This window comes from Atractosteus spatula, chromosome 15 (assembly GCF_055471065.1).
Source record: "Atractosteus spatula isolate fAtrSpa1 chromosome 15, fAtrSpa1.hap1, whole genome shotgun sequence".
Classification (NCBI taxonomy): Eukaryota; Metazoa; Chordata; class Actinopteri; order Semionotiformes; family Lepisosteidae; genus Atractosteus; species Atractosteus spatula.
Genome location: NC_142720.1, coordinates 18,517,684 through 18,530,952, shown reverse-complemented (window position 1 = coordinate 18,530,952; position 13,269 = coordinate 18,517,684). Strand labels below are relative to the sequence as shown.

The window sequence follows — 13,269 nt, the reverse complement described above, 5'->3', positions numbered from 1 at the left end:
ATTCTGAGGTTCAAGAACCTGTACCTTAGTACCAAGAAATCTTTGATGGATTTGAGCCTTCTTAAGATAAATTTTAAATCAAAGTATCAAAGTGTCAAATGTTAAAATGTTGAAATTAGTGTTGTCCTGCTTGATAACAATGCCAGGAAAGACATTTAGGTATTTATCGCATGAATTGCACACCCACACAACAGTGGATTCCAAGAAGCGTAATGCCTGCAAAAGTATTAATACTCGTCTTATGGTTTTATGAAATTACAAAATGATGCATACAGTACATATTTTATCAACTTAATATTTCATTCAAACCATGAATGCTCAAATTGAAGATTTCTAAGAGCAAGACGTGTTACATTAAACTTCAGCAAAAACTAAACAGAAAAAAATTAAATATCTTGATTGTATAAGCATTCAGACCCATGAACTTAATATTTGATGGAGTCACCTTTTGGTAGCAGGTATAGCCACAAGTCTTTTGGGCCAAGTCTCTTAGCTTTGCAAACTGGCTTGATGTAGTTTTTGCCCATTTTTCTTAGCAGATTCGCAATAGCGCTCTTAAATTGGATTAGGAATTTCTTATGAACAGCAGTCATCAAGCCTTTACACAGATTCTTAATAGTATCTAAGTCAGGACTTTATAAAGCCAGCAATAAAATGTGAAAACTGAGCAGGCTTCTGAATTCTTTCATTAGATATTGTACAGTATATAGTATAATATATATAGTATAATGTATATGTTACATGGTACTTGTACCAGGGACCTGTAACTGAGGTACAATAGCTCTAAATGGGGTTTTTTCCATGTGCTGCATTTATCTGGCCCTCTGAACCTCATGTAGAACTAAATCTTCTGCCCAGGTATATATTTCAAGATATATTTTCGAGATATTTTTGTCTGTTAGTTCCATGAATATTTCCTTAAAAACAACCTTTTGTTTATGACTCATTTCTGTATGATACTTTCAAGAGACACATTACTGAATTAGAATGTTTTCAATTACAGTAAAGAGATGAAAGAACAGTTTTTATACTTGTGTTGTTATGTATGTTGCTATGCATTTATTTTTTAAGATCAGGCATAGTCTTAGAGGAATTCTCACTGAGAATTTCTCACTAGAGGGTTTAAAGGTTATATTAAATAAGTGATATTGACTACTGAACTTGATCTCTGGGATTAGTACGATAGAATTTAGTTACACTGAGAGAGGAGAAAGACTCAATATGGTTTTTTTTGGTTTTGCTATTTTTTAAACATTCTTTTTTGGGATTTTATTGATAATCATTTAAACACTGCATGAAGAATTGCTTTTCCACTGTTTTTTTTGTTCTCATTTTGCCATGAATACAAATCTATGTACAAAGAATTAAAGAAATCTAAACACCAAGCGTGCATCTTTTAAAACGCTATACCTATTGACATCTTAAGTCTATAAATTCCTGCAAATACTGTTGGATGATGTTGTTGTCAGATACTCTTGCTATTAATTTGTATGATTATGCAGATGTTTTGATTTACATAATGTTAATATTGAACTTAATAATGCACAGTAATTAATCTTGATCACACAGAGCACTTAGAAATTTCACAAATTGCACACAATAAGAATGTTTACCATCGGTGTGAATTTGATTAATGCCAGATTTCTGTAAAGAAATCGTCGGTTGATTGATATTTGAGTTTTAGGAAGATAAAAACATGAGAAAGGTTGCTAACAAGAGGCCATTTTGCACATATAGTCCATTTGTTAGCAGATAATTGATCTGAGGATCTTGTCCAGCCATTTCCTGAAAGAAGTCAAGGTACTGGCTTTGACAAAACAGCTGGGTGACTTTTTCCATTCTCCCATACACTTTGCATACAAAGGTACAGTACTTGTCCTCATAGCTTCAACTAGTGTGCTCTGTCTTTTATTCCACTGCTCATTCTTTGGTCCACTGAGTCAGCTTTGTCAGTGCCTTTGAAGATTTTGAATACCTGGATCGGCCCCTCTTGTAGTGTTCTCTGTTTAAAACTAAAAAGGTTCAGTTCTTTAGGTTTGTCACTGTAAGGCATTTAAGATCAGGAATGTTTTTGGTGGGTGATCCAACCAGACTGATTCCAAAGACTCCATCTCTTTTGTAACATGGTGACCAAAAAGTTACACAATATTCTAAATGAGTTCTTACTATACTATTCTAGTGCATGGTGCAATTTTATCACAATATCCCTTGATTTAAACTCTTTAGTGCTTTTAATCATACAGTATATCCTAACATTTCCTTTGATTTTTTACTGCTTCTCTACATTGTCTTTATTATTCATTCTACATTAAATTCAGATAATAAGTACATTTTTCATAGTCTTTCACCCTTGATAGCTAAGCCTTTATTCAAATTGATTGATTTCTGATACAGGTCTCTTGTTAACATTAGAGAAATATGTGGCCTAGTCCGATTTAAAATATTTAGATCGTGAAGTAGTGGAATCTGACACGGTACAAAATACAAGATATTCCCCCTTTTGTAAGTACACATTTATAAGCATCTATAACACAATTGTTTTTTTTTCCTAAGCTTATGAAGGTCATGAAAACAAGAGCTTGATATGGTCTTGGAGCCATAAATTGAAGAGCAGTCTCTCAAATCTAAGAAAACAGATCACTGAGTGTTGCTGCTAACCTTTGTTTTCCTTGTCTTTGCTGTGTCTGCCAATGGTGGTAAATTATTATTTATTCAGTCTAAACTGGCACAGCCAGCTGTCCATATTTATTTTCATGTTTTATTTATTTAAAATGTATCACAAGGAAAGATTCAATAAGATTTATACATTTAGTTGTCAAAGAAGCAGACACCAGTCATGAAGAAAAGCTTTTCATTTGTTACAGTGTAGCTTGCCAGCTATTCAGAAATGATTGACAGCATTATTTAACATCTGCAGTTGTGCTGCAGGAGCTGCAGAAATCAATGAATTTCAACTTTTTTTCCTAAGAAAGAGACATATCAGAGATGCTTTCTTTTTATTTTGAAAGAGATTTTGTAATTCACATGCCAGCCTTATGGCAGACTGACACTTGAAAAAATAAAATACAGTATACTTGCCCCATACTGTAATTCAGTAATACAGTCTTTTGAGTGTTTGTAAGTTTGTGAGTTGACAAGAATATTTACCAAATTCAGAATTAAAAGTGTAAGTCAAGTTTCTTTGTACTTATTGATTCCAAACCTTTGCACTACTTAGAAGAATGTTACTAGTTGAAAGACACCAACACATTATTATGCAAGTGCCAAAAGTTGTTTAATCAGGAGCACACACTTCAACACCAATTGTATAGATAGATGGATAAGACTTTATTAATCCCATAGGCTAATTGATGTGTTACAGCAGTCCAACCGAAGACGATCAAAAACAGACATCAGAATAATTATAAAACAAAAGACAACAAAATAAATATAAAATAAATAAAAATAAATACATAGGTGTGTGCAAAATGTGATGATCATAGTCATATTATTAGTATATTATATTAGTATATTAGTATAGGTTTACTAATAAAACTAAGACCCATTGGGCTGCCACCACATTTAAGACCCTACAGTATATGTCTGTAGAATATTGTAAAAGACTGGTGAGTGGTCAGCTCATGGATGCAAAAATAAGAGTGAGTTTAGGGATGGCAGTCAAGAAGAATGAATATGGTGCTTCCAAACATTTGAACGTGTATGAGTGCCAAGTCTTGACTGTAAGTGGGGAAAAAAAATAGAAACATTTCTCCAAAAACTGTTTGACGCCCAGTCAGCTCGAAACGGTGGGATAAATATTCTGGAAACTGCTTTGTTTTCATTTGCATAATTTATTTAAATTACCGAAGCTGCAAGAACTATCAGACTCATCAAGGTTCCTGTCCACTGAGCCAGCAAAATAAAAGAGAGGGAAGACGAAAGGCATCCCACAATTGTCTCCAGGAGTAGCTGGAGAATGAATGGGATGTAGTGTGAAATTATGTGCTGAGGAGATATCATTATTCTCATTTAGATAATTAAGATCACTTAGGGTCTGTGGATTTTTCAATTCACAGCAGAAAAAACACATAAAGGAAACAAAGGTATACAAACTTTTCTGAGGAGCAGTCAGATATCCATTCTCTAAAAGCGCAGGTGTTTTTTGTAACTGTTACATTATTCAATACAACCCGTGTTCTGCTCTCAAAGACTAAACTTTAACTCCTGCCTGTTGAAGGCAGTGTGAAAACTTCCTGCTTTCTTAGTAGTTTGCATTTCTACCTAAAATATATATGTATTGCTTATTGTGTTAAAACAGTTGTGCTGACGTGCTTGTGTGTACTCTCATTTCTATTGTAAAAAAATGTCTTCTTGCCTTTAGGAAAGCTGTGTTAGACAAGAATTAAAGTTATATGAGAAGTCAGCAGGGTCAAAAAAATCATACATAAATATATATTGGAAACTTGCTGATGCTTACATTTTAGAAAATAATGCATCACAGAGATGAGACATCTAATGCAGCATGCAGACTTAGGCCACAAGTATTATCTAGGGAAATCATAAAAAAGTGCTGTCCATCAATTTTGTTGGTAAAAATTGCTTTGAAGTAGAGTATGGTACTGAAAAAGAGTATGATCAATAATGTGCCGAGAAACACTTGGTATTTCTTGCATAGGAATTGGAAATGGGAATGCTATTTGTCTCCTGCAGCTGTAACATATATCTATATTTTCTTTGAATAATCATCAAGAATAGTGTTGTTCAATGTCACACACATTGACTTTGCCATATGGATCTTAAATACGGATACACAAATAAAATTATAAAATGCCATCGGCAGTATTTAACAAGATTCATGGAAGTTCATTATCATATATTTTGGTAGTAGCCGTTGGTGGAAGTTGGAGCACAACATTGTATGTTTTTCTGTTATTTTCCTGTTGGTACTCATACACTCCATAGTCAAAATATTAGGAACCCACAGTGGTTTGCTTAAGGAGCATGGGCCAAACCTATTTTTTCAACCTACTATAGGCCAAACAAATGATCTCATTGCTGCTGAGTACTGATGAAACTTGTGAAATGCAGTTTAAAATGCAATAGTGCACAATGCAGTTTAATCCCACACACTGATGCCTTCATCACCACCTTAACATAAGTAGATCCTGCTAGAATAAGGGGGTGGTTCTGATTTGCAAATATTCACAAGCTATGTCCTCAGCAAGCTATTCTTGAAACATGCAGATACCCAACACATTATTCAATGACTTTCCTAATATTTACCTAGTAAGTGGACAGGTACAGACTGCATACATTATCCATGCAACCATCTATATATTTTTTGAAAGTGTCTTATTCCTGCTAAGGGTCAATGCAACCTGGAATCTGGAACCTGTCCCAGAATCTTAGGGTACAAGGTAAAACCAATTAGCTGCCAATTAGCCTAACCAGCTCGTTTTTGAGAGGTGGAAGAAATTGTTGCACATGAAGGAAACTCCTGGGGAGAACATGCTATGTGGAAAAAATCAAGTTTGTCTAAAATCTATACCTTATTAATGCGTGATTGTTTATAACATGTCACAGTTGAGGACTGCTGTTCGTTCTGCTATCTGCAGTAGTGACATGCTATGGTGTGTTTACTCAACTGTGGCACCGATCAGAGTGAAATATGAAACACTGTTTCTCTTTAAAATTTCAAACATTTGCCTATTTGAAACAGTCACAGATCAGTGCTTTTTGAAGAATGCAGTGTAATTAGCTTAGATATATTTGTTCTGCTTTGAGGAATCAGCTTTCTCATTTATAGCAAGGTATTTGTAGGCTACTATGACCTCCTGAAATCTAAATCCTTTTAAAACCATATTAAACTACAGTAGATCTGAATCCTCCTACTTTTCAATGTAAATTTTAACAAGTCAACACATTTTAATTGTATGTTTAAAAGCTTTAAGGTCTTCATGTATGATTTCTGTCCATACACTTGACCTTTCATCTGCTCAGTTGTAATGTTGGCCCTGCTACTGTTCCGCAGGGCAAGCTACCTGTGTCAATACAGCTGGTGATGTCATCTTCTTCTGCGTCCCTTGGCCGGTTGCCATGGAAACAGTTTACCTGGGAACTCCAAGCACCTGGAATCGGTTTATGGCCACGCCCATGCCTGGTGTTCTGGAACAATAAATACTGTACTTGGATCGGGCAGAGCACGGGGCTCTGTCACTGTGTTTTAAATGGAGCCCCCCTCGAGCTTGGTTTCTGTGTTTTCCTGGCTTCCTCCCTAGTTCCGCTTGTCGGTCTTGTGACCTTGGCTTGCTTCGCAGCTTCTATGGCTTGTTATTCTCTCCTTTCTAGGATTCCCTACGGCTGGGTATTCTCTTGTCTCGTGGTGTCCCTAGGGCTGGGTATTCTCCCAGTGTCTACTTGGGTGGATTACTCTTTATGACCATGGTTCCCCGGTTGGGCATGGTGCCGCGTCTCATTGTGTGCGTTTGCTCGGTGCGCTCGTCGGCTGGCGGCCTGCCCCGTCCCTCCGAGTGTGTGTTCTCCATCATGCCCGGTCTCAGGAATGCGTAGCTCTGGAACCCCGCCCCCGCTGGCCCGCGAATGGACTGGGGGGTCAGGCGTCCGTGCATGGTGCTGCTGCCTGGCCGGGGAGCCCGGCTTGACTGCTCTTCGCCTGCGATTGGGTTCTCTCCCTTTGGTGGAACGCACAACAAGTCCCAAACCTGCAGCGCATTCTTACACTCAGCTTTCACATAGCTAATTGGGAGTGAAGCCTGAAGCACTGTGCAGACGGAATGGCTCACATTCAGATGGATAAAAGAGTGTCCTTGTTCAATTAAATAATCAAATACAAACTTTGTATCTAAGGAACATTTGCATATTTTATGGTGGTTTAAAGTGTTTTAATATTGAGACCCTATGAGGTTTAACCTTCTCTTTGATGAGACTTTTCTGGTAAATCTTTTATAGTATTTCCAGTACTGGAGAACTGTTAGTGAAGTGTTTTTCAGAAAGGATGAGCTATTCTGGTTCTTGAGAGCCCGAGACTTCAATTGACTTTCGAACTCTGGTCTTAATTGCTGAATATAACTAATTATTTCAGTAATATTTTGTCATCTTTAATCATCTTAATGATTTTCTGTTTTAGAGAGAGAGTATTACACACTCCTATCAGGTTACTTCTGTTGGCCTACATTTGCATTCTTTCTGTTTTCCACAATAATCAAGTATTTTGGTGTTGCTTCCCCAGACAAAAGGAATTAATTTCCTTCCATTACCATGAGAACATCATTGTAAAACAAGTAATTTATTTTTAAAATTAAGATAAGATAATAAAGACAATTATTTTTTGGTGGGAATGCACCAAAGCTGAAAGCACACGTTCAGTGCTAATTTTAGTCTAGTTAGTGTTAAGCAACAGTTTTGTCATAGACCAGAAAATTTCAGAGATACATTTTAACGGCTTGTTTGATTTGATTTGAATGTTATGACATGTAAATGAGAGAAGTCATTAGATTCTGCCTGTGTAATTGGGATGTCATTCTGACAAGTTGCTTTTGGTCTAAAGCAGCTGACTTACCTGTGATGGGGTCATATCATTATGAAATGCTTGTTAAAAATAAAGCAGAGATTTGATCTGACAAAAAGGTTACTAAAAGTCAGTTTATGTGATATTTTACTTGAAACTGGTGGATGTAATGTCTGTCCAGTGATGTGACAGAATTTTTTATTCATTTTATGTCTAGAAAATGATGGTCTACTGAGAGATTATTAATTATTACTTTGTAAGATCAGTGATGTCCAGAATCCAGATACTTGATCTGTACCACTGTAACAGCACAGCCAAACTTACTGGCTAATGGTTCACTAGCTTTTTACTGCATCTCGTATGATGTGTGATGTATTCATGAAGAAGGGGGATTTACAGTTTTTATCTTTTTAATGTTTATATTTACAAGTACTTTACAGAAGAATGTCGGATGTATGTGATGGAGCTTTTCATGGAGCAATGTAGGTCTGAAAAAGGAAATGATTTTTGAAAGAGTGGAGCTTCTGCACAACATCTTATTGATCACAGTGGTACATTTTCCTTTTTAGGTAAGGCAGGAGTTCATAATGAGTTCCTTTTCTTGTTCAGTTGTCTTATTTCTTTTTCTTGGTATGATTATCAGCGTAGATGTCATTCCCTTTTAATGAAGAAAAAAAAATCGCCCTCAAAGCCATAAAACTCCCTGCAGGATTGCGATACCCTGGTGTCTGAGCTATTTTTTCTTTTGTTCTTTTTCCAGCCGGCTGTCCAGACTCCCTGATTAAAGAGCTTCATCATTTCCGTGCTCTTGGAGAGGAGCAGGTGAGTTACTTGCAGAGAGCCAGCAACTACAAGCTGCACAGGCAGCGCTCTAATGAGACAGGGTCCTCCATCCTCAGGGAGCCCCGGCACATCCTCTGACCCTGCCGGCCGCCTCCCAGTGAGACGCGAGAGATGTGGGAATGTGTTTTTGTTCTTTCTGTCAGATTTGACAAGCTATTAATTGCTGCATCTGCTACGTAGTGCTGCATCGTCTCTCCACCTGTCCCTCCCTCCACCTTTGCTATCACACAGTCCTCAAAAATAGTCATTCTTGCACTAAATTGTTTCTTTTTCCTGTGCCTAACTGCTACTGCAATGTTCATTGAACCCTACAGGAATTGCAGGAATGTCAGTGTACCTAAGCTGTTTATTCTTCATCTGTTTTGCGGCTTCTGTTCTGAGGATTGCCACTGGAGCTGACTGACACCAGTCTCTTTACAGCAAATTAGTACCCCTGGAATCTGTTTTAGATTTTTAGCACTGTTTCAAAGGAAAACCGAGCAAATTCACATTTTTCACAAACACCTTATTAATAATCGTCTGAACAGCAATAACCTTTGTTACAGTGACAGAATTACTTAGTATCCTTAATATTACTATGATGCCCACAAACGTGTTAAGAGTGCATAACAAATCAGAGTAGTACATTTTTCCCAAGAGGCGATGCAACAGGCAATGTGAATAATACCAAGTTAATGAAAAAAATAACTATAAGAAATAGAAACATTAAATCAACATGGTTAAAAATTATTTAATTTAAACCTAACGTTGTAAGTGAACCCGAAGTACTGTCACAGATATAAATCACTCCTTGAGGAAATCCACAGGCATGGAGAACCTCTCACCTGAGATAACATTAGTTTAAAGCCAGAACATCAAAAATATTAGGAATAAAACATATTAGTAATACATCATGTCTAAGTAATTTTGGGGAAGGTGAGCAATTCTGCAGGAAATTTCCAATTTTCTGTGAGTGCCAGCAGGCCTTAAAGTCTTTGGGCTTTTGTTCATTAACCTTTAGACGCAGCAAGAATGTTCTCATCTAGAGATCAAAGTGAATTTTTATTAATTAAGTCAGTTAGACCTCATTTTTTAAATAATGTGGAATATGAAAGCACATGCATTTCACTTTTTCACCAAAAGTTGACAGTGTGGGCTCATGAAACAGAGCTTAGTTATTAAAATAAAACATGGTCTTAATTTTCCTTAAAGTAAAAGCTTTGTTGTTTTTAATTATTTTTTGGCATATTTGTTTTTTTTTCTCACTTCAATGCTCTGAGATGTGAGAAGCCTGATCCAGGTTCTATCACTACACGATGCTGTTAACATAAATGTTGTGTTGTGGAGAAAAATAATTGAAAACCACTAATTATAAAATGTAATTTTAATGTATAATTAATTAATAGAGCACAGTTTAAAGTATTAAGGCATTCCATTTTTCATTTGATAAGTAGGAATTGTAATTACATGTAATTTAATTGTAATTAAAGTACATTGTAAATGTACAGTAATTGTGGCTCAAATCTAAGCACAAATATTGCTTAGGTAAATATTGCTGATTCTAAAAACATGGCTCCCTGTGTCTTACTAGCATTGTATAAGTAAGGTACTTTTAATTTTTCTATTTTGTCTATCACACTAGCAGTGTTGAAGACCTGAAAGTTTAACCTCCATCAGAAAAAGAAGGTTCTCTCTGTCGCAGCTACAGGAATGCTGTATTTCATGAAGCCATTTGATCGCTTGTGGGAAAAATAATACAGAAATTAAAAACACTGCAATGCAAGGGTACAGGATTCTGCCTCCATTCGGCACTCTGAGTCTTTATTACTGTTACCAGATCAATAGAGCATGAATGTTTCCTGGTCTTACCCGTAGATAATATGGTTTGACCCATTCCTGACATTGAGACAGGACGATGGCAGTGTATCTTAGTCTTGTCATTGAGGGTATTCACCAATAAATTGGGCTTCCAGGCTACCACCCCCACCTTCCTCTAAGTGCCACTATAAGCTCTTACAAAGGATACACATTATACTGCCTGTCTCCCACTGCAGAAAGATTTAAACGTATGAAAAAGCATGCGAATACATACACATATTATTCTACACATACTCGCACCAGAGATCAGAGATCTGAGATCTGGCGTTCAAAAAACATTAATCACTTTTGATGGACACCTCAACCTTTTTATAAAATTTCTCAAATAAAGTCAGAGAAATTACTGTATGGCTGAAAAAAGCTTCAAAATTTGAGGCAGTTATATCATGAGTAATTAGCTTTCTAAGCTAAATTGTACCACTGTTTCTGGTATCATTCAAACAACACAAAGCAGGCCGGGGTCAATGAGAACATCTGATGATTGTCGGTGAGGTGTTTTGCCATGGGGACAGCCTGTCTTTTTCTGCGTGTGCTGCAGTATGAGCGCTACCAGCGGTACGGAGCAGAGGAGTGTGTGCTGCAGATGGGGGGAGTGCTCTGCCCAGCGCCAGGCTGTGGGGCCGGACTGCTACCAGACCGCGGACAGCGCAGAATCGAGTGCCAGCGGAGCAGCGGTCTGGGCTGTGGGGTAAGGAGGTCGGGGGGCTGACGTGAAGACAGTTGCGATCGCTCCATATGCGTATCATTCAGTGTGCTGGGAAGCAGGTCGAGTTAGCTGCCCTGCAGGAGCATGTTTGCTCCACACATGAAAGTACAGATACAGTTGTTCAAACAGGCCAGCTAAGGATATAATTTTATTCATGCACATAAGTTGAATGCTAAAACAGACCTTCAGCAATCACAGTATGTCCTCTTGTCTTGACTAGTGGCTGTGTGCTTAATACCTAAAAATATGTCCATCATTCCACCAGTTTGGCTGCAATCATTGAATACAGAAAACCTGTATCGGCTGCTGAGTAGTATTTGAGCACAATATGACTGGTCACGAAGGCCCGATTCTCCTTGCAGAATCACCGAAAGCAGGAAGGGCTTTCGGTACACAGCGGTGTGCTGTTATACTCAAGTTGAAGCTTGAGTGACATCAGGAATGCAGCGACAGGGTCAGCCAGTTAGTTTCTTTGTAAAATGGAACAGAAAGCAAGATAAAAGATAAAAAAACAACAGAAAGCAAGTTAGCCAGCAAGCTTAACAAAGACATATAAAATCACATATAAAATGTGATTGACTTTCAGTTACAGTCATTCTCAGTAATTTTGTTAGTTTCTTCAAATGGAAATTGGTGCAGGCTTTTATAGCTGGAGCTGGGTGTCCAAGGTAGATTGACTGACTGATTGACCGTTCATGGAGAATGCACATCTCCATCAGTGAGAGCCTTATACTCCAGCCCCACTGCTGAGCAGGTTGCAATGTTAATAGCAAACCCCTATTGTGAGATGCCCTCCTGTGGAACTACCGTTAAGCTAGCAACAGTAGTTTAAAGTGGCCACGTGTTGTGCAAATCACAGAATTTAAAAGGGCTTGATGCACGAAGTGATGCCTTTCATAGAAACGATTATGTCCTCATGCTTTTCAAACGGATGCCATAAATCCGATGACCTCATCAGAATTCATGAGCTTGCCGTCTTTCCTTCAGAGATTAATATTCATACGTTTCACACTTCTCTGTTTCCTCTGAGAGCTCTAAATCACTTTAATTTCAGTTCAACACAATGCAATTAAACTTTAATTATGATGCAGTTTCCAGAATGTATTCAATTGCATAGGCAATTAAAGAGCTGGGTCTAGTTCATGTCACATTAACAGTGGTTAATTATTTACTTCCAGTTTGTTTGTGTTTGTGCAAACATTTTTGTTGCTGTTGCTTAAGTTGTAAAGTATGTATGGAAAGTAGGTTTCCTGTCATTTTAAGATATGCAGCAGGGTTGTATTACACAGAGGTGGCAATTCAAATTGGATAATCCCAGAGATGCTTAAAATAGAAGAAACCATAAACATGTTCTAAGAATTAAAGTTTCTTCAGCAGTTGCTGTTAGTTCTGACTGTTTAGTCATCTGTTTTTTTACCTACTCTCATTTAGAATCCATGTTCAATAATGTTGATAATGATAGGAGTCCTCTAAGTGTGTGTTAGCCTAGTGTTTGTTTGTCCCTGGGGCTATTGTATACAGATCTGGTGCTAGTTGATTCAGTGTAATGATACCCAATAGCTGAGAGTCAGAGAGTCATTGTGCCTTATGTTCTGCCTAATTCTGTAGCTGTTTACAAAACTTCTGATACAGAGTATCAGTGTAAAATTTGGATCCAATTTTCTTAACATGTCTTGGACTTTTTCTCATTCAAAGTTCAGCTTTCATTGATTTGGATCAACTATTGTATCCTCCTTGTCTTTTGTAGATTTGTATTTATTGAGAAGGAATCATTATTTGAAAGAGGACGGTAGAGCTTCCCGGATGTTTTCAAATAGACAAAACCTTGGATCTCCCCCAAGTTTGTGCTGAGAATGAAAGATGTCAAGATTCCAAAACTGCTGTAATTGGAATTGTTATGCAAACTGTGAAGCATGAACAGGTACAAAAATACTCAAAGCAGGAGAAACCACACACGTGTGTATTTCAGGCAACAATGTATGCCTATAAGTTAGAAGGCTTGTTATTAACTGAGAAAGAGCATTTTCTGAAATCATGAGTAACCTGTTCAAGCTTAATGTGCACATAATGCAGAAAATTACCTTAAAGGTATGCCTTGTAATTAAGGATATATAAGGAGCAATCTAATGACATTCTTAGAAGGATGAAATTTAATTTGGCATGATATGTGAATGAATTTGCTTGCAAATGATTTGGATGAGGTAACATCACAATGTTAATGCTTACTGCTGCAAAATAAACCAATACAATGCATCACTGTTGTGTACAATTTCTTCTTGCGGAGAGAATATAGACTTGGCTTGTGGGATTCTGTTGCCATGCTATAATTTAAACAGAGTACTCATGATTTAGTGTT

General features: G+C 37.2%; 1 protein-coding gene across 2 annotated transcripts in view; it reads left to right on the top strand.

The window, feature by feature from the left end:
• The window catches only part of prkn (parkin RBR E3 ubiquitin protein ligase), a 158,523-nt gene that overhangs the window by 124,484 nt on the left and 20,770 nt on the right, over positions 1-13,269 (top strand). For both annotated transcript variants that reach the window (XM_088934073.1, XM_088934074.1), the window contains 2 exons: positions 8,268-8,329; positions 10,746-10,895. In XM_088934073.1, coding sequence (XP_088790199.1) covers positions 8,268-8,329; positions 10,746-10,895 — 212 coding nt within the window. The remainder of the gene's footprint in view (positions 1-8,267; positions 8,330-10,745; positions 10,896-13,269) is intronic.